This window comes from Elephas maximus, chromosome 3 (assembly GCF_024166365.1).
Source record: "Elephas maximus indicus isolate mEleMax1 chromosome 3, mEleMax1 primary haplotype, whole genome shotgun sequence".
Classification (NCBI taxonomy): Eukaryota; Metazoa; Chordata; class Mammalia; order Proboscidea; family Elephantidae; genus Elephas; species Elephas maximus.
In genome coordinates, this window is record NC_064821.1 from 209958569 (window position 1) to 209981158 (window position 22590).

At 40.0% G+C, this 22590-nt stretch overlaps 1 protein-coding gene across 3 annotated transcripts in view; it reads left to right on the forward strand.

The window, feature by feature from the left end:
- RAB4A (RAB4A, member RAS oncogene family) overlaps positions 1 to 13086 on the forward strand; it is a 64334-nt gene extending 51248 nt beyond the window's left edge. For all 3 annotated transcript variants that reach the window (XM_049881179.1, XM_049881181.1, XM_049881180.1), the window contains 2 exons: positions 5120 to 5258; positions 5821 to 13086. In XM_049881179.1, coding sequence (XP_049737136.1) covers positions 5120 to 5235 — 116 coding nt within the window. In that variant the 3' untranslated portion in view covers positions 5236 to 5258; positions 5821 to 13086. The remainder of the gene's footprint in view (positions 1 to 5119; positions 5259 to 5820) is intronic.
- Positions 13087 to 22590: the final 9504 nt, after the last annotated feature.

Below are 22590 nucleotides of genomic sequence, written 5' to 3' on the forward strand. Positions count from 1 at the left end.
CTCCTTCAGTGTTCTGTATATGTCGTCCCATTCCCTTCTTGCCTGCATGGTTTCTGCTGAGTAGTCAGAACATATTCTTATTGATTCTCCCTTGAAGGAAACCTTTCTTTTATCCCTGGCTGCTTTTAAAATTTTCTGTTTATCTTTGGTTTTGGTGAGTTTGATGATAATATGTCTTGGTGTTTTTCTTTTTGTATCAATCTTAAATGGGGTTCGATGAGCATCTTGGATAGATATCCTTTCGTCTTTCATGATGTCAGGGAAGTTTTCTGTCAGGAGTTCTTCAACTATTTTCTCTGTGTTTTCTGTCCCCCCTCCCTGTTCTGGGACTCCAATCACCCGCAGGTTATCCTTCTTGATAGAGTCCCACATAGTTCTTATTGTTTCTTCATTTTTTTTAATTCTTTTATCTGATTTTTTTTCAGCTATGTTGGTGTTAATTCCCTGGTCCTCCAGATGTCCCACTCTGCATTCTAATTGCTCGAGTCTGCTCCTCTGACTTCCTAGTGCGTTGTCTAATTCTGTAATTTTATTGTTAATCTTTTGGATTTCTACATGTTGTCTCTCTATGGATTCTTGCAACTTATTAATTTTTCCAGTATGTTCTTGATTAATCTTTTTGAGTTCTTCAACAGTTTTATCAGTGTGTTCCTTGGCTTTTTCTGCAGTTATCCTAATTTCATTTGTGATATCATTAAGCATTCTGTAAATTAGTTTTTTATATTCTGTATCTGATAATTCCAAGATTGTATCTTCATTTGGGAAAGGTTTTGATTCTTTTGTTTGGGGGATTGGAGAAGCTGTCCCGGTCTGCTTCTTTAAGTGGTTTGATATGGATTGTTGTCTTCGAGCCATCACTGGGAAACTAGTTTTTCCAGAAAATCCGCTGCATCCAGTCCAAATCCCTGCGGGACGGTTCCCCGGCTCGGATGCTGCTCTTTCTGCTCCAAGACCAGTCACTGCCTGCCGGGGACTTCTCCTACCGGCTGCATCCCACGCCGCCCGTGGAACAGGCTGGTCCCCCTCCCGGGGTTAGCTCAGGGGGGTGGAGCAGGTCTCTGTGCTTGTACCGTACCTGACTGGTGCGCTGGCTCCAGGCTCTGGAAACAATCACTGCTTCCCCGTATTAGTTCGTTCTCCATCTCTAAATCTGTGTTTGTTGTTCAGGGTTCGTAGAGTGTTATGTATGTGATCGATTCACTTGTTTTTCCGTGTCTTTGTTGTAAGAGGGATCTGAGGTAGCGTCTGCCTAGTCCGCCGTCTTGGCTCCGCCCCCAAGCCAGTCATTTTTGAGCAGGGTATTGTTCAGTTTCCAAGTGTTTGATTTCTTTTCCGGTTATTTATTTCTACTTTTATAGCCTTATGGTCAGAGAAGATGCTTCGTAATGTTTCAGTGTTCTGGATTCTGCTAAGGCTTGCTTTATGACCTAATATGTGGTCTATCGTAAAGGATGTTCCATGTGCACTACAAAAGAAAGTATACTTGGCTGCTGTTGGGTGGAGTTTTCTGTAGGTATCTTTGAGGTCAAGTTGGTTGATTGTGGCATTTAGATCTTCCATGTCCTTATTGAGCTTCTTTCTGGATGTCCTGTCCTTCACCAAAAGTGGTGTGTTGAAGTCTCCTACTACTATTGTGGAGCTGTCTATCTCACTTTTCAATGCTTTTAGAGCTTGTTTTATGTATCTTCAGCCTTGTCATTGGGTACATAAATATTTAATATGGTTATATTCTCCTGGTGTATTGTCCCTTTAATGATTATATAATGTCCTTCCTTATCCTTTGTGGTGCATTTAACTTTAAAGTCTATTTTTTCGGAGATTAATATTGCCACTCCTGCTCTATTTTGATTGTTGTTTGCTTGACATATTTTTTTGCATCCTTTGAGTTTTAGTTTATCTGTGACTCTAAGTCTAAGGTGTGTCTGTTGTAGGCAGCACACAGATGGATCGTGTTTTTTTATTTACTCTGCCAGTCTCTGTTTCTTTATTGGTGCATTTAGTCCATTTACATTCAGCGTAATCATTGATAGCTATGAGTTTAGTGCTGTCATTTTGATGTCTTTTTTGTGTGCTGTTGACAGTTTCTTTTTCCCACTTAATTTTTCGTGCTTAGTTTATATATTGTCTTTTCTTCTTATTCATTGTTGAGTTTGTTTTTGCTGAATCTCTGTTTTTTTCTTGTATTTTATTTTGATGAGTAAGATTGTTAGTCTCCGTTGTGGTTACCTTTATATTTACCCCTATTTTTCTATGTTTAAACCTAAATTTTATTTCTTTGTAGTGCCTTGTCTTCCTCTCCATATGCATGATCTGTGATTACATTTCATAGTCTCTCTTTGTTGTTTTAATGTTTTTGTCTTTTACATAATGACTTTGCTGTTTCCCTGTTTTGAGCGTTTTTTTAGCTTCATTTATTTTTGTGTTTTTCCTGTCTGGATTGACATCTGATTGTTCTGTCCAGTGTTCTAGTCTTGGGTTGATATCTGATATTACTGATTTTCTATCCAGAGAACTCCCTTTAATATTTCTTGTAGTCTCAGTTTGGTTTTTACGAATTCCCTTAACTTCTGTGTATCTGGAAATGTCCTAATTTCGCCTTCATATTTGAGAGACAGTTTTGCTGGATATATGATTCTTGGCTGGCAATTTTTTTCCTTCAGTGGTTTATAGAAGTCATCCCATTGCCTCCTTGCCTGCGTGGTTTCTGCTGAGTAGTCCAAGCTTATACTTATTGACTCTCCTTTGTAGGTCACTTTTCCTTTTTCCCTAGCTGCTCTTAAAATTCTCTTTTTCTTTGGTTTGGGAAAGTTTGAGAATATGTCTTGGTGACTTTCTTTTAAGATCTACCTTATGTGGCGTTCAATAAGCATCTTGGATAGATTATCTTCTCATCTTTAGCAATATCAGGGAAGGTTTCTGCCAACAAATTTTCAACAATTTTTTCTATTTTTTGCTTATCCATCCCTCCCTGTCCTGGTACTCCAGTCACTCATAGGTTATTTCTGTTGGTAGAGTCCCACATGATTCTTATGGTTTCTTCATCTTTTTTTTTTAATTCTTTTATCTGATTTTTCTTCAAATATATTGGTGCCAAGTGCTTTATCTTCAGGTTCACAAATTCTGCCTTCCACTTGCTCAGTTCTGCTCCTCCGACTTTCTATTGAGTTGTCTAATTCTGTAATTTTATTGTGAATCTTCTGAATTTCTGATTACTGTCTCTTTGTGGATTCCTGCAGCTTACTAAATTTTTCATTATGTTCTTGAATAACCTTTTTAATTTCTTCATCTGCTTTATCTTTGTGTTCCTTGGCTTGATCTGCGTATTGCCTAATCTCCTTCCTGATCTTGTTCCTGATGTCTTGAAGAGTTCTGTATATTAATCTTTTGTATTCTGCATCAGGTAATTCCCAGAAGGCACCTTCATCCAGAAGATCCCTTGATTCTTTGTTTTGAGAGCTTGTTGAAGTGATCGTGGTCTGCTTTATGATTTGATATTGATTGTTGTCTCTGAGCCATCTATAAGTTATTGTATTAATTTATGTTTGCTTACTGTATCCTAGCCTCCTGCTTTGTTTTGTTTTGATATGCCCAAATGGGTTGCTTGAGTGAGCTAGCTTGATTATTTTCACCTTTGAAGCTCTAACATCCTGTCACCTGATGGCTAGAGCTGTTATCAGGTATATGCGCTTATGAGTCCATTCACTTTTCTTGTATGATTCAGCTCAGGTGTCCAGGTAGTTGGTCATTGAGTGTGTGGTACAGGCTCTGTCCTATAGTCTTAGAGGGGCAGGGGTGATTGGTGTAGGTACAGGTATCTGGTTGCAGCAGGGGATCACACTCTGAACAAGGCAGGGGGCTGAGAACCATCCCCTGAGTGTCTGTGAGGAAAGCATGTCCCTGTTCCCTACAGCACATAGGTGGGTGGGTTCTGCAGATGGACCATCAGCACCCAATGCTTTTGGCTGTAAGGACTGGGAGGCACCAGTTATCCTTGGACCCCTGTCATGGGTGGCTGGGTACCCTGAGTGGAGCCACCAGTCCTTAGGCCCCTGATGTGGGTAGGTGAGGACCGTGTTTAATAGGCAAAGCAATGTCAAACATCAAACACCCACCTCTCCACCACACAGCTGAAACAGTTGCAGTCTGCCAACAAGGGTCTATTCTCCTGAAATAGGCCCACACAGGTCCATGCAGGGGGAAAGGCATTCAAAGTCCACAGACCATTTATGTCTGGACAGGAGCCGCTTCTGTCCTGAGCTCCCCAGATTAGTGGAGCTTGGAAGTTATCTTTTCCCTAATCGTGAGTTTATTCCTTCTCCAAGGCTGGGAGGATGGCTCAGGGCATAAAGCAGGACCTATCTCAGGCCAGGGAAATCAACAGCCACTGAAGCCGGCTTGGGAGCTGGGGGTGCGTTAAAATATACGCAAGTACTTAGCTTTTGCCAAGAGCGCCATTCTTCTCTGGTTCTGGATGTGTGAGTAGGCTGTGCGGCTGGCTGTTTCTCCCTGAGGAAACTGCGCCCAAATGCTACCACCAGCCCACAGTAGTTGCTCCTGGGAATGGTGCCTGAGGGATCCCAGCAATTAAGGTCCAGCAGTTCCTCTCCGCTTCTGAACCATCTCTCCCTCCTCCTACCACTCAGTCCATTTCTAACTGCCTCTGATGCTCAGGGTTCTTAAAAAAAAAAATTTTTTTTTTTTTTTAGGGTTCTTAGCTTGTCATAAATACAATCATTTCACTTGTTTTTTCGCCTCTTTGTTGTAAGGAGTTTCACCGGAAGCGTCTAACTGCTCTGCCATCTTGGCCCAGCCTCTCAAATTATTTTTGATGTATAATCACATAATTCCAATTACAAAGAAGTACAAAAGTGTATACAGTGATAACTTACTTCACCACCACCCCTTCCCTGCCCGCTCACCATCTGCAACCCCTCTAAGTCAACCATTACTATCAGTTCTTATGTATCCTCACCGAGGCACTTGTATGTGTAGTGTTTTGTCTTCCTTCAGAACAGTGGCATGTGTACACAACGCTCTGCACCTTTATTTCACTTAGCATATTTTGGAGATCACAAAAACATAGAAGTATTTTTTTAATGAATACTCAATTGGTCCTCAGGTGAACTGGATCCAGAAAGAATGGGCTCAGGTATCCAGTATGGAGATGCTGCCTTGAGACAGCTCAGGTCCCCGCGCCGAGCACAGGCCCAGAGTGCGCAGGAATGTGGTTGTTAAAAATCAGCACTGGGGCAGATGAGGTGGGTGCCAGCAGTTTGCAGTGTCTGTCTGCCCTTCTGATGTGTGCTCTTCTTTCTTTTTTAAATAGACTAATTCCTCACACAGATAACTATAGAAGCCATATTATAGCTTTTTGCAAGTACATTTGAAATATAGATGTGATAATTTAAAATTAGATGTTCTGATTGAAAGTATTTAAATTACAGAGGAAATTCTTATACTTTTGTTCAGAAAGAAAGGAAGGGCAGTTGTTGATGGGAGTGGCTGGGGTGGGGATGCTTTTGCTACTACCTCAGTGAGGAGACTTGTGTGGGTTAAAGTCCAAATGAACGTGCCTCTTCTAAAATAAGAAGGGTCATTTACTAAATTTGCAAAGGGAGATTTTTAACTTTTTGAAGCTCCTTCCCCTTTTACCACAGTGGGCTCGTTATTTGTAGCCAACATCATCTAATAGGCATAAGTATAAGTAATAAATAAAAGGTAGTCGGCTTCTATAATTCCCTTCTGGACTGTAAACTATGCTTATTTTTGCATTTGTAATTATGCATGTTTCTGAATTGTTCTTAATGTTTTTTTTTTTAGGTGTACATACTGTGGTATTTGGGACACAATTCTTGGAGCTTGAAGAATCTGAAGCTTTTTACCACCATCTTTTTCTACTCTATACAGAAGTAGATCTTTGTGGGGAAAAAAAATAATTGGGGTATTATGGAAGCTAGTAGTCATGGCACAGCAAACTACATAATAAATCTAACTCAGTGGACGGTACCAGTAAACGTACACATGTATGTAAAAATTTTCTCTTCCACATTTTCCCTTGCACCTTCCGCTTGAAACGTGGCTATGGACTGTATGTATTCTAGCCCACAGCATGTCTCCACAGCATGGTGTATGGTGTATGATATAATGGAATGTAGCACTAAAGGCAGTTTAATATTTTTTTTAATCATATGAACTAAAATTTGTTAATTGTGAGGCGTGCTTTTATCATCATGTCAATTCTGTTGCACAATTGGTTATTCTTATGACCTGATATTCAAAGATTCTGGCATTGATGGCCGGCGCATTTCTTATTTAATCCTGTTTACCACATTCTACATGGTGTTTACTTGAAATACTAGATCAGTAGTTATTCACTAACTACCAAAATAAAATGAGAAATGGAGTTTTTTTCAATTAACTTTACATTGTCCAGCTCTCACTTGCTTTCAGAGTATCTTCACCCAGGTCAGTCCAGGAAATCTGCGTTGAGTATTGAGTACCTGCCCTGTTTGTTCTAGGCCCTGTGGTCCGTACTAAGGACTCTCATACCTCTAACCAAGCGTGGTTGGCCGCCACAGCTGTTGAAGGAATGTGATAGACGGTGTAACACGGGGCTGCTCGGCTGTTCCCAGGTTGCTGATCTCTCTGGCTCCCTGTTAGAAGATACAGTGTCTGCCATTAGGCTTTTTCTGCTATTCAGTTTCATAGCATCACTGCCTCTTTTTCAGATCTTTTATTGTTTTATGTTCACTTTAAAGAAAGCCACTAAGTCAAGTTAAAATTAAAAAGACATCAGTCATTAAGCAATTTCTTTATAGGTTTTGCTGAACCCTTAAATGCCTTCCTACACTTACCAAGGTGACATGTTATTAACTCACATAGGGGATATTTTTGAAATATGGAGCCCTGGCGGCACAGCTGGTAACCAAACGGTCAGCAGTTCAGATCCACCACCCGCTCCTCGGAACCCAATGGGGCAGTTCTACTCAGTCCTGTCGGGTCACTGTGAGTCGAGTCGACTCAACGGCAACAGGTTATATTGAAATACAATATATATTGTATTACAAAGACTTGTTTTAATGTTTTAAAATATTAGTACAAAAAATATATAATGGAACTATTCTTTAGAGTTGAAATGCAATATTAAGTGCAGAAGGTTAAAAAGTATTTGTCTTCACATTATGTGTATCCTTCTACTGTAGCTGCAGACTGAGTGGTAAATTCACTTTTAGTTAGAGGCTGCCTGTTGCTTTTGTTGTTTTGTTTGAATCAACAGCACAGAGGCACATACAAACTCTGAGATGTGACTGTGATGATAAAAATATCAGTATGGATCTGTTTCAGTTTTGCTTTTTTTATGCCTTGAATGTTTTCTTTTGAAAAGTCAGAACCTGAAGCAAATTCTCAGACTGAACTACTACTCGGACCTCACTGGAAGAATTTTTCATTTACTGTCTGTTTTACGAGAGTTTTGCAGCTGCTCATTTCTGAACAGATTTTTGCATGATATAGGAGCATGTCTATTCTAACAAAAGTGAGAATTTAAAAAAATGAGATTAATTTCAATCTGGTTTATAAGTGAGCCTATTAGTTAAGCCACAGGTGCCACATACCTTTCCATATCCACCGATCGATGAAAGCCGCTGGAGAACCAACCGTGAAGGTTGTTACTCAGGCTTCTGCCTTTAGGAGCAGTGAAGAGGTGAGGTACTTCGGTCTTGGTCAGCCTAGTAACAAATGTTATGTATACATTTCCCATTACGTAAGTTTTCAGGAAGCCCTTAATTTACATTTCTAGGAAAGTTATTTTTCAGTCTCCCAGAAAAAGATTATGAAGTCTATTTAGACTTGAAATTGTAACCTGTTCTTTTTTACAGTCCCGCATTTAAGTGAAGATGAGAATGTCACAATTTGGGAATCTGTAATGGTTTTGCAAGAACCCCTAGCTGTCAACCAAAAAGGTCAGTGGCTCAAACCCACTAGCTGCTCCTTGGGAGAAAGATGTAAGAGTCTGCTTCCATAAAGATTAAAACCAAAAAAATCAAACCCGTTGCCGTTGAGTCAATTCCAACTCATAGTGACCCTACAGGACGGAGAACTGCCCCGTAGGGTTTCCAAGGAGCACCTGGTGAATTCAAACTGCCAGCCTTTTGGTTAGCAGCCGTAGCTCTTAACCACTAGGCCGCCAGGGTTTCCCATAAAGATTACAGCCTTGGAAACCCTCCGGAGCAGTTCTGCTCTGTCCTAGAGTCATTATGAGTCAGAGTTGACTCAATGGCAACATTTTTTTTGTTGTTGTTTTAATGGTTGAAGACGTATTACTTGTGGCTTGTTGAAATTTTTACTTGTGAGTTGTTGAAATCTTTAAGAATGTTGATTCCTAGCTGATTAGTAGTAGTATTCAGAATAAAGAACCTGAGGCTAAAATTAGAAACCGAGGTAGTTTGTAATCCAGACTGTGACACAGTAAGTGGTTCTTCGTTTTCTGTCATTTTTGCCCTCTACTGGGACCCTAGTGGCATAGCGGTTAAGAGCTACGGCTGCTAACCAAAAGGCTGGCAGTTTGAATCTACCGTCCACTCCTTGGAAACGCCATAGGGCACTTCTGCTCTGTCATATAGAGTCACTATTAGTCGGAATCGACTCGATGGCAAAGGGTTTGGTTTTGGGGGTTTTTTTGCCCTGTGTTTGGAGGAGAGAATTGGAGGGGGTAAAATCTGTGATTTTTAATATTTTTGTGCCAGTTGTGAGTCTCTTTACTGATCTAACTATCCATGCACATATAATCTGAGCTTGTCCCAGTTGTTACTTCCTGATTGGATTAACTTCCTTAAAATTGTTTTGGGAATTTATCTGAGAACACTAGACTTAGCAATTTCAGTAACACAGAAATCAGGCTGAGCCATCACGTGCTAAGACTAGATAATACTGCTTATGGGTAGAAAGTCATGTGATTAGGGAATCTTTTTTCTTTTTTTTTTTTTAAATAGCATTTATGTACTTTTACATTTTGTATTATGGAAATTTTCAGACATACACAGAAAATGGTAGTATAACGAACCACTCTATGAGCTAGCTAGACCAGTTACCAGCATTCTGCCAGCCTTGTTCTAGCCTTACTTCTCCTGTTTGATGCTATAGTGTTTGAAGGTCTCCAAGACGTCATTTCACCCCAAAATTGTTCAGTGTGCATCTCCAGCTGATAAGAATGTTTACAGAAAAATTTTTTACGTAATCACCATACCAGTGGGAACTTCTTTTTTCAAGACATGGTTATAAAGCCAAGAATGGTTATATTTTATCTTACAGTCATACAAAGTTGGCTCTCTGGTATGTATTGAAAAAGCAAAGTGCACTTCTCTGGAGTAGCACTGGAGGAGGTGGTACCCTGGCCTGTGGCTAGTTGCCTGTCCAGGGCAACCTTCAGCAGGACTCAGGGCAGCCACAGCCAACCAGCTTTGGGGGGTTGGTGCCCATCTAGCTGGTGGTTAAATGTTCTGAATATCCCCCCTGCCAGTGCAGGAGCACAGTGTCTGCTTAATTTAAATCATGTCGACATGTCTGTATTCTGTTAAAAGACTCTATTTCACTGTAAAGGAAACACTTTGCACCTCTGGACCCATCCGCAGCCAGGGTGAGGCCGACAGTTGCAGACCACAGAGTATTTTTTCCTGCTGAAGCATGCTGTCACTAGACTGCTGGAGGAAACTGAACGAAAAGCAGCGTAAGCCTGTGCTCTACCAACGTCTCCTCTAACTTACTGATGTCAAGTGTAATTTTTATTTTAAAGAACTAGAATGAAAGGAAAAAAAAAAACTTCCTTAATTTGTGAGGATTTTACATTCCAAGATATCCTGGAAACAATTATGTTTACTAGATATTACGGGCCAACTCATTATGTGCAAGGGTAAAATGGTTCTATATGTTTGGTGAGAAGCCCTCAAATAACTTTATATTGAACGGGAAATTTTATGATAACAGTTAATTCAGGGTAAGTTACCAGATTATTTCCTTTTCCAGAAAGATCATCATATCTGTTTCTGTGGCCTTAAATGTATGTACCAAGCTCTCGCACTATCCCGTTTCCTGGGGAACAGGCAGTTCTCAGATGCTCCCTTGCTTTCTCGTTGCCTCTGTCCCTTTGCACGGACTCTGCTTCCTCCCCGTGCAGGAAGCCTTTTCTAACCACCCCCACTGCCAGCGTACATCTGCAGGCACACTGCTCCGAGTTCACTGTGCTTACCTCTCTTTTGGTGTTGATCACATTGATCTAGGTATCGTCCTTATAGAGATACATGACTTCTGTACTAGGCTGAGACCTCTGCGCCCAGCGCCTGTCATGTAGGAGGGGTTCAGATGCTTATAGAAAGGACGGGTGATCACAGAGGCTATTGTCGCCAAGCCTTTCTAAGTAGAACCAGAGTGTGGAACTGGAACAGTACCCAGGTATTACTAGTCCAGCTATCCACAGCAAGAGCCCTTTTTGCAAAATCCTCATGAGGTGGTCTTTTGATCCTGCTGAAAGCCTTCTCTCCTGTGGAGGAAGTTTGGTAACTCCCAGAGCACCACGCTCCATTTTTGAATGTTGGCTACATATGGTATATAGTTACCCAATCATGTTATTTCCAGGATCGAGAGCTTTTAATGTTTAGGCTACAAGTTCTGTTGTTTAGTATTTCTAGGGAATTCTGTCTGTGTGTTCTTAGTTGACCTCTTTCAACCCTTCACAATATGGCCTGTAGGCAAGCAAGTGCCCAGACTGCTGCATGCTCCATCTCAGCACAATTTGCCAATGTAAAATTAGGAGGCTAAGGGCTATCGTTGTTGGCAAAGAATATTGAATATTGACTGCCAGAAGAACGAACAAATCTGTCTTGGAAGAAGTACGGCCAGAATGCTCCTTAGAAGCAAGGATGGGGAGACTTTGTCTCACGTACTTTGGACATGTTATCAGGAGGGACTGGTACCTGGAGAAGGATATCGTGCCTGGTAAAGTAGAGGGTCAGAGAAAAAGAGGAAGACCCTCAGCAAGATAGACACAATGGCTGCAACAGTGGGCTCAAACGTAACCATTGCGAGGATGGCACAGGTCTTAGCAGTGTTTCACTCTGTTGAACAGAGAGCACAGGGTCACTATAAGTCAAAATTGACTCGACAACACCTAACAAGGGCTATCAGAAGCAACTGAGGATATAATTGTCTCTAGATCTCTGCTTTAAGGCCTAGGCATGTGTCAGGTGTTCTAGGATTGTATGAGTCGTACATGCTTGGGGATGATGTAGGTCAGATCAATTCTGTTATAGTCACGCATGCTCAGTGAAAACTGACCAGCCCTATGTGGGAGCAGAAGCCAGAGCTCTAGTTATATCTCGGAAACTTAGTAACTCTACCAAGTTTTCAAAACAATATAGACATGGCAGATAGTTTTCCTACCCTAATTTTAAGACTAAATGATTACATCTAAAAGTTTAAATTTTGTATTCTATATAGGTTGTTTGTACAGGTTTTTGTAGCTGATCTTCCAAAGTGTAACTGTCAGAGCAATGAGAGTCACACTTTTGTATCTGGAGAAGCCCTGCTCCGAGGATCTCTACAGCCATCAAGCACACCTGTTCACTGCTTCTGACTTCTTTTAAAAAATATAGGAAAAATTCCTAAACAGTTTTTAATTTAACAAGGACTTCATTTTAACACTGTTAATTGAAATGTCTACAATAATAAAGCTTTGAAGGGGCATGACTTTTTTTTATAGCTTAAAATATTCTCTGCTTTAGCATCTCACCAAACCTTTGAGACAGTCCTTTGGTGACATACAAAGTGGGTATCACATACTGTGCCATTGCACAGCTGGGGCAGTGAGGTGGAGAGACCTGGCGTCCGGCCCCAGGCCCCAGGGACGTGAGAAACAGGTTAGTGCGGACCTCACAGCAGAGCCAGGCTTGGTGCTTGGGCTTCTATTTATCAGAATATTTTCCCTCAACATTTTATGAAAATCTTGAACACATGTTTATTGGCATTTTTCAGAACTACGAACAGTTCTAATTTTAACTAGTAAGAGGTTTTTCCCATTTTTAAATTACTTTTAGTGCTAAATTGTTAAGAGTTGGGAATACATTGATGTCATCACTGTAAAACCATGTTTTGTTTTTTTTGAAGTTGCTACTTCAATAGCCTGGTATTTTGACCCGGCCTTCAGTAAACTGGAAACATTACAAATCTAAAGTGCATGAATGAAAATGCATGCTAATTACAGAATGCTCGTCAAAGTCTGTCCTTGGCATTTACGCTGCCCAGCACCGATGTGAGTGACGGATTTCTTTTGTGAAGGGAAGGCTTTGCTGGGGCTCTTTGCACGTGAGGCTGTTGTACGGGACAGTGGGGAGGTGGCACTCTTGCCTGTCACGTCTGATGTGTGTATTTTGGCAGCGTTCCTGCACTGTATGCCAATAAACCGTGGGACCAGGTTAGCCCTCACCTATGCTGCTTCTCATCATGATTTATTTAACTTAGTCCTTGAGCAAGAGTAGAAGGTAAAATTCATTTACTCAGGACTTTTCCCTTTATCTGTAACTCTCTGATTATTCTACTATGGCCATCCTCTGTATCTCCAGGACTAATTTCAGCTTTAGCTAACCTGGCGCTTCAGACTTTCACCATATGTAGTTACATTTTAGGAACCACCTGAAATTTAGACAAAGCCTGTTGTGTTTATAGGGTTTCCTGTTCAGATGATGTTCTCCCACAGTTGTTTGTTTCATGAGTGTGTCAGCAACTAGGGAGCATGTATCACAGGCCCGAGGCTACCATGGAGAGAACATTTAGCTGAGCCAGGTTGCACTGCCGGTGCCCTGGGAGAAGATGGTTGCTTCTAAGGGAACCCAGCAAGATGAGCCACTTTGGGAGGCTGTTGGCAGGAAGTGCTTGATTTGCACTTCCCAAGGTTCCTCTCAAAGACCAGAAAGCCTCTGGGAGACGGACTCCTCTGTCATCTGAAGTCCTGAAGTTCCAAAATAATGAAACAGACTGATGTAGTAATTGTCACAGAAACTTGTCAACACCTAAGTCATAAGAACAATAAAATATAAATGTCCATGTTAATTTTTATAAGTTAATGTTAATCTTGTAAGACCATCTTTCATAGTAAACAAAGCTAGTTGTTTTTTTTTTTAATTGGGAACATATGCACTTAAAAAATTGAAGCAACATACAATGTGTCTCCTAAATCCCCCTTTCCGTGGGCAACCAGTTACTTGACGTATTCTGTACATATTTAAGCACATTGAAAATGATGGAAGCATAGTATTCTTCCGTTTGTGTTTTAAGTATGCTTGAGGACTTGTACACTTCCATCGTCCTCAGAGCGCCCCCTGTAGGTCTAGGCCATTATCAGAGGCGGGGGACAAGGCTTCACCACAATTTAAGCATTGCCAGATGAGACTGAACGCTATTCAGTGCTTCTGCACACATGAATATGTCTGAAAGGTTTTAGACGTAGAATTGCTAAACGAAAGAGAGATTCCTTTTTAGTATTGATAAAGCCAAATTGTCCTCCAAAGAACTTGTACAAATTTATACTCCCACTAATAGAACTAAGATGGAGCCCTGGTGGCACAAAGGTTAAGCACTCAACTGCTAACTGAAAGGTTAGTGGTTCAAACCCACCCAGTGGCTTTGCAGAAGAAAGATTTGTCCATCTGCCTCCGTAAAGAATAGAGCCAATTATACTCTGAAGAACTATCCATATGGGATCAAATTGACAATAACAACCTGAAAGATTAGATAGTAATCTTAGGGGGCAGCGAATTTATGTTAGTGGGAGAGGAACAACTCAAAAAACGAAAGTGAGAATGGCTGCACAACTTGAAGAATGTCATCAATGACTAAAAGGTTGCAAGTAAAAACTGTTGAATTGGTGTATGTTTTGCTATGTATATTCTCAACAACAAAATTAAAAAAGTTAAAACAGATTACAGCCAAGAAAACCCTACAGGGCAGTTCTACTCTGTCACATGGGGTAGCTATGAGTTGGAAGAGACAGCACACAGCAACAATAGAATAAAAGGCCTAACTACTTAAATCCACAACATTGTTTAAAAAATTATTTAAGGTTCCTATTTTAACTTTGTTACATTTTAACTTTGGCCATAAATGTTATGGTAGTCATGAAGTATCATTTTGTTTTACAAGTGGCAATCACACACTGGCTACTGCAGCATCATTGCTATAAAGTAAACCACCACTGGAAACCCCTGGGAATACCAGTCCCTGGTCTGAGAGAAAATCCACAACAGAACAAGTTAAAAAAAAAAAACCGGTAGCCCTGACATACTTAAATAAGACCTGGTCCTTTCAGAAAACGTGATGAGTTTCAGCTGCTTTCTAAAACTGCTGTACGGTATATTATTGGTGTAACAGTTATGCTAAAATTAGTTTTATTCTTTGAAAAAGATGAGTCTTTTTCCTCCACCCTGCATCAAACGACCATCAAAAGGTTATTCTTTTTATTAAAATTTAGGGTTTATGCCTTACTATCCAAAAATCTCCAAGTTTTAAATAGCATAATATTTAAAGTATCCCCCCAGGAGCCCACTTCCCTGTGGATCCACCTCCTCAGTACTAATCCCAGTGGATGGGCTCTAAGACTATTAATATCAGCCTGGTTTAGGAGCCACACATCTTAGAATCTTTTTTTTGGGGGGGGGGGTGAAGGGAATCTTTATCTTAAAGAGTGGATATTTACTTTTTTGTTCTGTTTTCTCCAATATTTTTTCTAGTAGCTAGTACATCCTTTTGGTTCAACAATCAAAACAATATGAACAGCCTAGTGTTGGTGAAGTCTTACTCCCTCACCATACAGGTTAGTCTGTGTGTTCTTCCAGAGTTTCTGTATGCACAGATTTCTTTTTCTCCTTCCCTTTCTCAGGCAAAAGGTAACATGTTACATGCACTGTATCTTTTTTACACCTAAATGATCCCTTGGAGCTCTTGCTACATGTCAGTACGTGGAGAGCTTTCTCACTGTTCTCAAGGCTGCGGGACCGTCCGTAGTGTGGATATACTATGGTTTGTTTATCCAGTTCCTTACTGAACACTTGAGTTATCGGCAATCCTCTGGCTACTTCAAGTTAATTCCAAGATGATTTGATAAATGATAGCATTTTTCTTTCCTCATCAGAAATAGTAATAACCTCCCACTTAGAAAACTCGATGGAAAGGGAAAAAAAACCCAACAATGAGAAATGTGCAAGAACTTTTCGTTTAAAACTGTACTGAAATAAATACAAGACCAACATCAATGGGAACATACTATGTTTGGGCATAGAAAGATTCAATATTATAAAGATGTCAGTCCTCCACAAATCAGTAAATTCCATGCAGCGTAATAAAAGTCACAATTTTGAACTGACAACTCATTCTAAAGTTCATACAGGAAACAGCCAAAGCAAATGAAGAGCAAGGGTGTGAGTGGGAAAAACTTGCCCTACCAGATATTAAAATACAAAATTTTAGTAAACTAAAACTGTGCTATAAGTTCATGTGTAGACAAATTGATCATGGAAGAGCAGCGTCTAGAAACCTTCCCACATATCAATGAATTTATGAAAAAAAAAATAAGGATTCTTTAAGGAGTCCTAGTGGCACAGTGGTTAAAGCACTTAGCTACTGACCAAAAGGTCGGCAGTGGGAACTCACCAGCCACTGGCAGGACAAAGATGTGGTAATCTACTTCCATAAAGATTAAAAAACCCATTGCCATCACCCATTGCTGTTCAGTCGATTCCAATCCACAGTGACCCTATAGGACAGGGTAGAACTGCCCCATAGTTTTCCAAAGAGTGGCTGATGGATCTGAACTGCCAACCTTTGGTTAAAAGCCTCAGCTCTTAACCACTGCACCACCAGGGCTCCTGATAAAGATTACAGCCTTGGAAACCCTACAGGGCAGTTCTACTCTGTCCTATAGGGTCACTGTGGGTCAGAATTAACTCCAGGGCAATGGGTTTGGTTTTTTCCATGTTTAAGGATTCTTTGATGAATGGTAAGTCCCTTTGCTACCCATCTGATTTTTAATACAGACTGGATGCCTACTTCATATTCACACACACACAAAAAAAATCCCAGCTGATTAAAGAGCTAAAAGCAAAAGGCAAGATTTATGAAGGCTTTGGAAGAAGATAAAAGTTTTTTGTTGTTTTCTATGATCTTAGGGTGAGTCATTTTAAAGGCGACACAAAATTCTGAATCTGTAAAGAAGTTTTTACCCTGAAAATATTTTCTCATGACAAAACAGTTATGCAATGAGCTATAAGAATTTGCAACGTATTTAATAGATTGCTACCAAAGGTATACAGAGATCCTAATAAGTCAGTAGAAAAAAAAAATCCACTAAAAAGGCACTGTGCTTTCCTAGATTTACTTTTTCAAATAATTTTCAAAAGATGGAAAAAGTAAAATGATACAACCACTTTGGAAATCTATCTGGCGTTATGTTAAACAGTTAGAAATAGAACTACCATACAACCCAAAAATCTCACTCCTCGGAATATACCCTAGAGAAATAAGAGCCTTGACACAAACAGATATATGCACACCCATGTTTATTGCAGCTCTGTTTACAATAGCAAAAAGCTGGAAGCAACCAAGGTGTCCATCAACGGATGAATGGATAAATAAATTGTGGTATATTCACACAGTGGAATACTACCCATCGATAAAGAACAGTGACGAATCTGTGAAACATTTCATAACATGGAGGAACCTGGAAGGCATTATGCTGAGTGAAATTAGTCAGAGGCAAAAGGACAAATATTGTATAAGACCACTATTATAAGATCTTGAGAAATAGTATAAACTGAGAAGAACACATACTTTTGTGGTTACGAGGGGGGGAGGGAGGGAGGGTGGGAGAGGGTGTTTTACTGATTAGTTAGTAGATAAGAACTGCTTTAGGTGAAGGGAAGGACAATACTCAATACATGGAAGGTCAGCTCAATTGGACTGGACCAAAAGCAAAGAAGTTTCCAGGATAAACAATGCTTCAAAGGTCAGCGGAGCAAGGGCGGGGGTTTGGGGACCATGGTTTAAGGGGACTTCTAAGTCAACTGGCAAAATAATCCTATTATGAAAACATTCTGCATCCCACTTTGAAATATGGTGTCTGGGGTCTTAAATGCTAACAAGCGGCCATCTAAGATGCATCAATTGGTCTCAACCCACCTGGATCAAAGGAGAATGAAGAACACCAAGGTCACACGATGACTAAGAGCCCAAGAGACAAAGAGCCCTGAGACCAGAAGAACTAGTTGGTGCCCGGCCACAACCGATGACTGCCCTGACAGGGAGCACAACAGAGAACCCCTGAGGGAGCAGGAGATCAGTGGGATGCAGACCCCAAATTCTCACAAAAAGACCATACTTAATGGTCTGAGACTAGAGGAATCCCAGCGGTCATGGTCCCCAAACCTTCTGTTGGCCCAGGACAGGAACCATTCCTGAAGACAACTCATCAGACATGAAAGGGACTGAACAGAGGGTAGGAGAGAGATGCTGATTAAGAGTGAGCTACTTGTATCAGGTGGACACTTGAGACTGTGTTGGCATCTCCTGTCTGTAGGGGGGATGGGAGGATAGAGAGAGTTGGAAGCTGGCAAAATTGTCACGAAAGGAGAGACTGGAAGGGCTGACTCATTAGGGGGAGAGCAAGTGGGAGTACAGAGTAAGGTGTATATAAACTTATGACAGTTTGACTTGATTTGTAAACGTTCACTTGAAGCTCAATAAAAGTTAATAAAAAAAAGATGGGAAAAGCACTAAACAGGTCATTCATAGAATAAATATGAAGACTGTGTTAACATCACTAATAATCAGGGAAACATAAATTAACCACATTTTATTCTTGGTAATGTATTTCTTGCTAGAGGTTTATCAATTTTTTTTTTAATCTTTTCTAAGAACCAGCTTTTGGTTTTATTAATTTTCTCTAATTTTGTTTCTAATTTTGATTTCTGCTCTACTTTTTCTTTCATTCTGCTTGGTTTGGGTTTATTTTGCTCATCCTTTCATAGTTTCTTAGATTATTGATCTGAGACTTCCTTCCTAATATAAGCATTCAATGCTATAAATTTCCCTCTAAGCACTGCTTTAGCTCTGCGCACAAATTTTGAGATGTTGTGTTTTCATTTCCCTTCAGTTTAAAATACTTTCTAATTTCTCTTGAGACTTCCTCATTGACTGGTAGATTAATAGCACATTGTTTAATTTCCAAGCGATTTGAGATGCTCCTGTTGTCTTTTGTTACTGATTTCAAATTTAATACATTATGGTCATACAACACACTCTGTATGATTTCAGCTATTTTACATTTGTCAAGGTTTATCTTATAAACCAGGATATATTACACTTAAAAGAATGTGTATGCTGTTGTTGTTGGGTGTTTTCTATAAATGTCAATTAGAGCCATTTAATTGATGGTGTTGTTCAGTTCTTCTATATCCTTGCTGATTTTCTGCCTACTAACTAGCTCTATTATTGATAGAAGTGTTGACATCTCCAGCTATAGTTGTGAATTTGTCTATTTCTCTTTTCAGCCTTGTCAGATTTCGCTTTGTATATTTTGAAGCTCTGTTGCTAGAAACACACACATTTGAGAATGTATGTCTTCTTGGATAATTGACCCTTTTTTCAGTATATAAAAACAAACAAACCCATTGCTGTTAAGTCGATTTCAATTCATGGCACCCATGTGTGACAGAGTAGTACTCCACAGGGTTTTCTTGGCTGTAATCTTCACAAAAGGATATTGCCAGGCCTTTCTTTTGCAATGCTCCTGGGTGGGTTCGAGTTTAGCAGTCAAGCACAAACCATTTATGCCACCTAGGGACCCTTTTTATCAATATATAATGTCCCATTTTATCCCTGGTAATTTCCTTTGCTCTGAAGTCAACTTTGTCTTTTATAAATATAACCACTACAGCTTTGTTTTTAAATTAATGTTTGTATGGTTTGCCTTTTCCCATCATTCCACTATCAATCTACTTATATGATTACATTTGAAATAAGTTTCTAGAAGACATATAGTTGGATCATCATTTTCTTTTTATCCACTCTGACAATCTCTGTGTTTTAATTGGTGTTTACATGATTTACATTTAATGAAATTAGTTTCCCCTTTCCTACCTTCTTTGGGTTATCTGAAGTGTTTTTTAGTGTTCCATTTTAATTAATTGTGGTTTTGACTATATCTTTTTGTATAATTGAGGAATTACAAAGTACTTACATTCTATAGTCTACTTAAAACCATTCTTTTTATCACTTTAATTGGAATGTTAAAATCTTACCATCACATAGATCCCTCTAGTCTCCCCACCCCCCACTTTTATACCCTATTGTCTTATATAATACATGTACACAACCTTGCTTGCAGAAAGTGAAATGGACTTGAAGCACTTACTGATGAAGATCAAAGACTCCAGCCTTCAGTATGGATTGCACCTCAACATAAAACAAGATCCTTACAACTGGACCAATAAGCAACATCATGATAAACAGAGAAAACGTTGAAATATGTCAAGGATTTCATTTTACTTGGATCCACAATCAACCGCCCATGGAAGCAGTGGTCAGGAAACAAAATGACATGTTGCATTAGGCAAATCTGCAAAAAAAGCTCTTGAAAGTGTTGAAAAGCAAAGATGTCACTTTGAAGACTAAGGTGCACCCGACTAAAGCTATGATATTTTTCAATCACCTCATATGCATGGGAAAGCTGGACAATGAATAAGAAAGACCAATACCTTTCAATTATGGTCTTGGTGAAGAATGTGGAATATACCACGGACTGCCAGAAAAGACATACAAATCTGTCTTGGAAGAAGTACAGCCAGAATGCTCCTTAGACGCAAGAATGGCGAGACTTCATGTCAAGTACTTTAGATATGTTATCGGGAGGGATCAGTCCCTAGAGAAGGATGTCATGCTTGGCAGAGTGGAGAAATCAGCAGAAAAAGAGGAAGACCCTTGATGAGATGGATTGACACAGTGGCTGCAACAAAGGGCTCGAGCCTAACAACAATTGTGAGGATGGCCCAGGACTGGGCAGTGTTTTGGTCTGTTGTATATAGGGTCGCTGTGAGTCAGAACCAACTCAGTGGCAACTAACAGCAACATATTCACTGAAAACCCCATCAAACGATGTTATATTTTTTGCTTTCAGTCATCAAATATGTTTTAAAGAACTGTTCTGTTTCCCCAGATATATAACATTTCTTTGCTTATTCTTCATTCCAGACGCTACAAGTTTCCTTCTGGTATCTCTTGTCTGAAGAACTTGCTTTGGGAATTCCTTTAGAGCGGGTCTGCTGGCTATGGGGTCGTAAGTTTTCCTTGATCTGAGAGTGTATTTCACCTTCACTCCTGAGGGATATTTCACTGAGTATAGAATTCTGAGTTGACAGTGATTTTCTTGTAGTGCTTTAGGAAATACTGTGCCACTTCCTTCTAGCCTCCGTGGTTTTTGATGAAAAATTCACTGTCATTTGAGTTGTTTCTCATCACTTTGTTCAGGCTACTTTCAAGATGTCATTGTTTTTAGCTTTCAGGAGTTTATGGTGTGTCTGGACATGAATTTCTGCGGGTTTATCCTGTTTGGGATTCACACAGCTTCTTGAATCTTAAGGTTTATGTCTTTCAGTAAACTAGAGAGGTTTTCAGCTATTATTTCCGCAGGTATTTTTTAAGCACTGCACTTTATCTCTTGCCCTTCTGTGACGCCTATGACATAACTGGTAGACCTTTTGTTACTGTCCCACAAGCCCATGAGACTTCATTTTTTTAATCTTTTTTTCTCTGTTGTTCAGCTTAATGATTTTTATTGACCTCTTTTGTCATCTCCATTCTGTCTTTAGTCCATTCAGTGAGGTTTTTTTTTTTTTTTTTAATGTATACTCTTTTTCAGTATTAAAACTTTCATTTGGCTATCCTTTATATCATTCTCATGGTTCTTAACATGCTGAGTAATTTGAGATTGTATCATATTTTTAATATTATGAGACCCAGGCTCTTCTTTAACTCCTATGGGAAATGTTGATATTTTTGTTTTAGCAGGCACAATTCCAGCCCACCTTCTGTGGGTATTGGTTCCAACATCAGTTCAGTTTTCAAAGCCTTGCCGTGCTATTTGTATTTGTCCCGTTTGTGCACTGTCTTGTGGTCAGTCTGGGACCTGGGCAGAGGTCTGTTAGCTCCATTCTCAAAGTCTGTGCTACGTTAGTTAGGATCCACTCCTCCTGTGAGCAGGGCGAACAGACTGGAGGTGAGCCCAAGAATTCATAAAAGCTTTGTGGAGCCACTTTCCTGAGTTATTCCCACTCCACTAGCTCTCCAGTGCTTTCTGCTTCCCTGGGGCTCCCCTTTATTTGGTCCTCTAGCCAGAAACTCCCTCTTTTGTAACTGAAGCACGTGGCAGGAGACAGAGAAAAAATAGCAAGCTTGGCCCCACCTCCTTGGTGCCGAAGCTTTACCAAATGGAGGTAAGTTGCCCTCCCTCAGACACTTGGCTCCTGTAAGCACCCACCAGCAGCTAGGATTACCTGGTGGGAATCGACTCAATGGCACTGGGTTTTTGGGTAGCATAAAAATGGAGAAAAATAAGAAAAAAAAAAAGAAGGGACATTTCCCTCCATCTCTCTGAGCTTAAGGAGTTCCTCTTCTGCTGAGGGATCCCTGGTGGTGCAGTGGTGGAGCTCAGCTGTTAACCAAGAAGTCAGCAGTTCGAATCCACCAGCTGCTCCTTGGAAACCCTATGGGGCAGTTCTACTCTGTCCTGTAGGGTCACTATGAGTCTGAACCAACTTGACGGCAACAGGTGTGTTTTGTTTCTTCTGCTTAGAGCCAGGCTTCTCCTAATCTTGGTTACCTCTGTGTGTCCAGGCAAGGATACCAGGAAACAAACAAAAAGATAAACCTGCCACCACTTCAGTGTTCCTTAGAATTCTGATGTCCCTCCTGATCTGTGTGTTGCCATTCACTTTCAGAGTCCTCAAACATCTGTGCCATGCCTTCCATCCAGGTTTACAGTTGTGTTCAGTGGGAGCAAAAGGGCGGTATGTGTTTATTTCATCTTGCCTGGAACCAGAACCTCTTCTAAGGTATTAAGTGAAAAAACATGGAATGTGTATAGCATTATCCCTTATTTGTGCAATATATATAGATATATTTAACTCCATAGATAAATGCCCAAAGAAAAGGTCTGGAAGTTTACATACAAAACTTAGCACTGGTTTCCTCAGAGAAGGGGAACAGAATTTTGGTGAGGGAGTGGTGTTGAAGGAGAACTTTCACTTTTTATTCCATACTTCTTTTTGAATTATTTTAGCCATGCACTATTTTGTAATTTCCAAAACAATATGATGTAAGGGAAAAGACTAGGAAAAATTATAGTTCATATATAGTCTACATATAAAACGTATCTTTTCCTAGATTTAGCTAATATACCTTGTCAGACATTCCTTTAATGAAAGATCTATTCAGGAGTTAAAGTAATCCTACATTTCTTCATACCATTTATATACTAGTCAGAATTAATTCCCACAA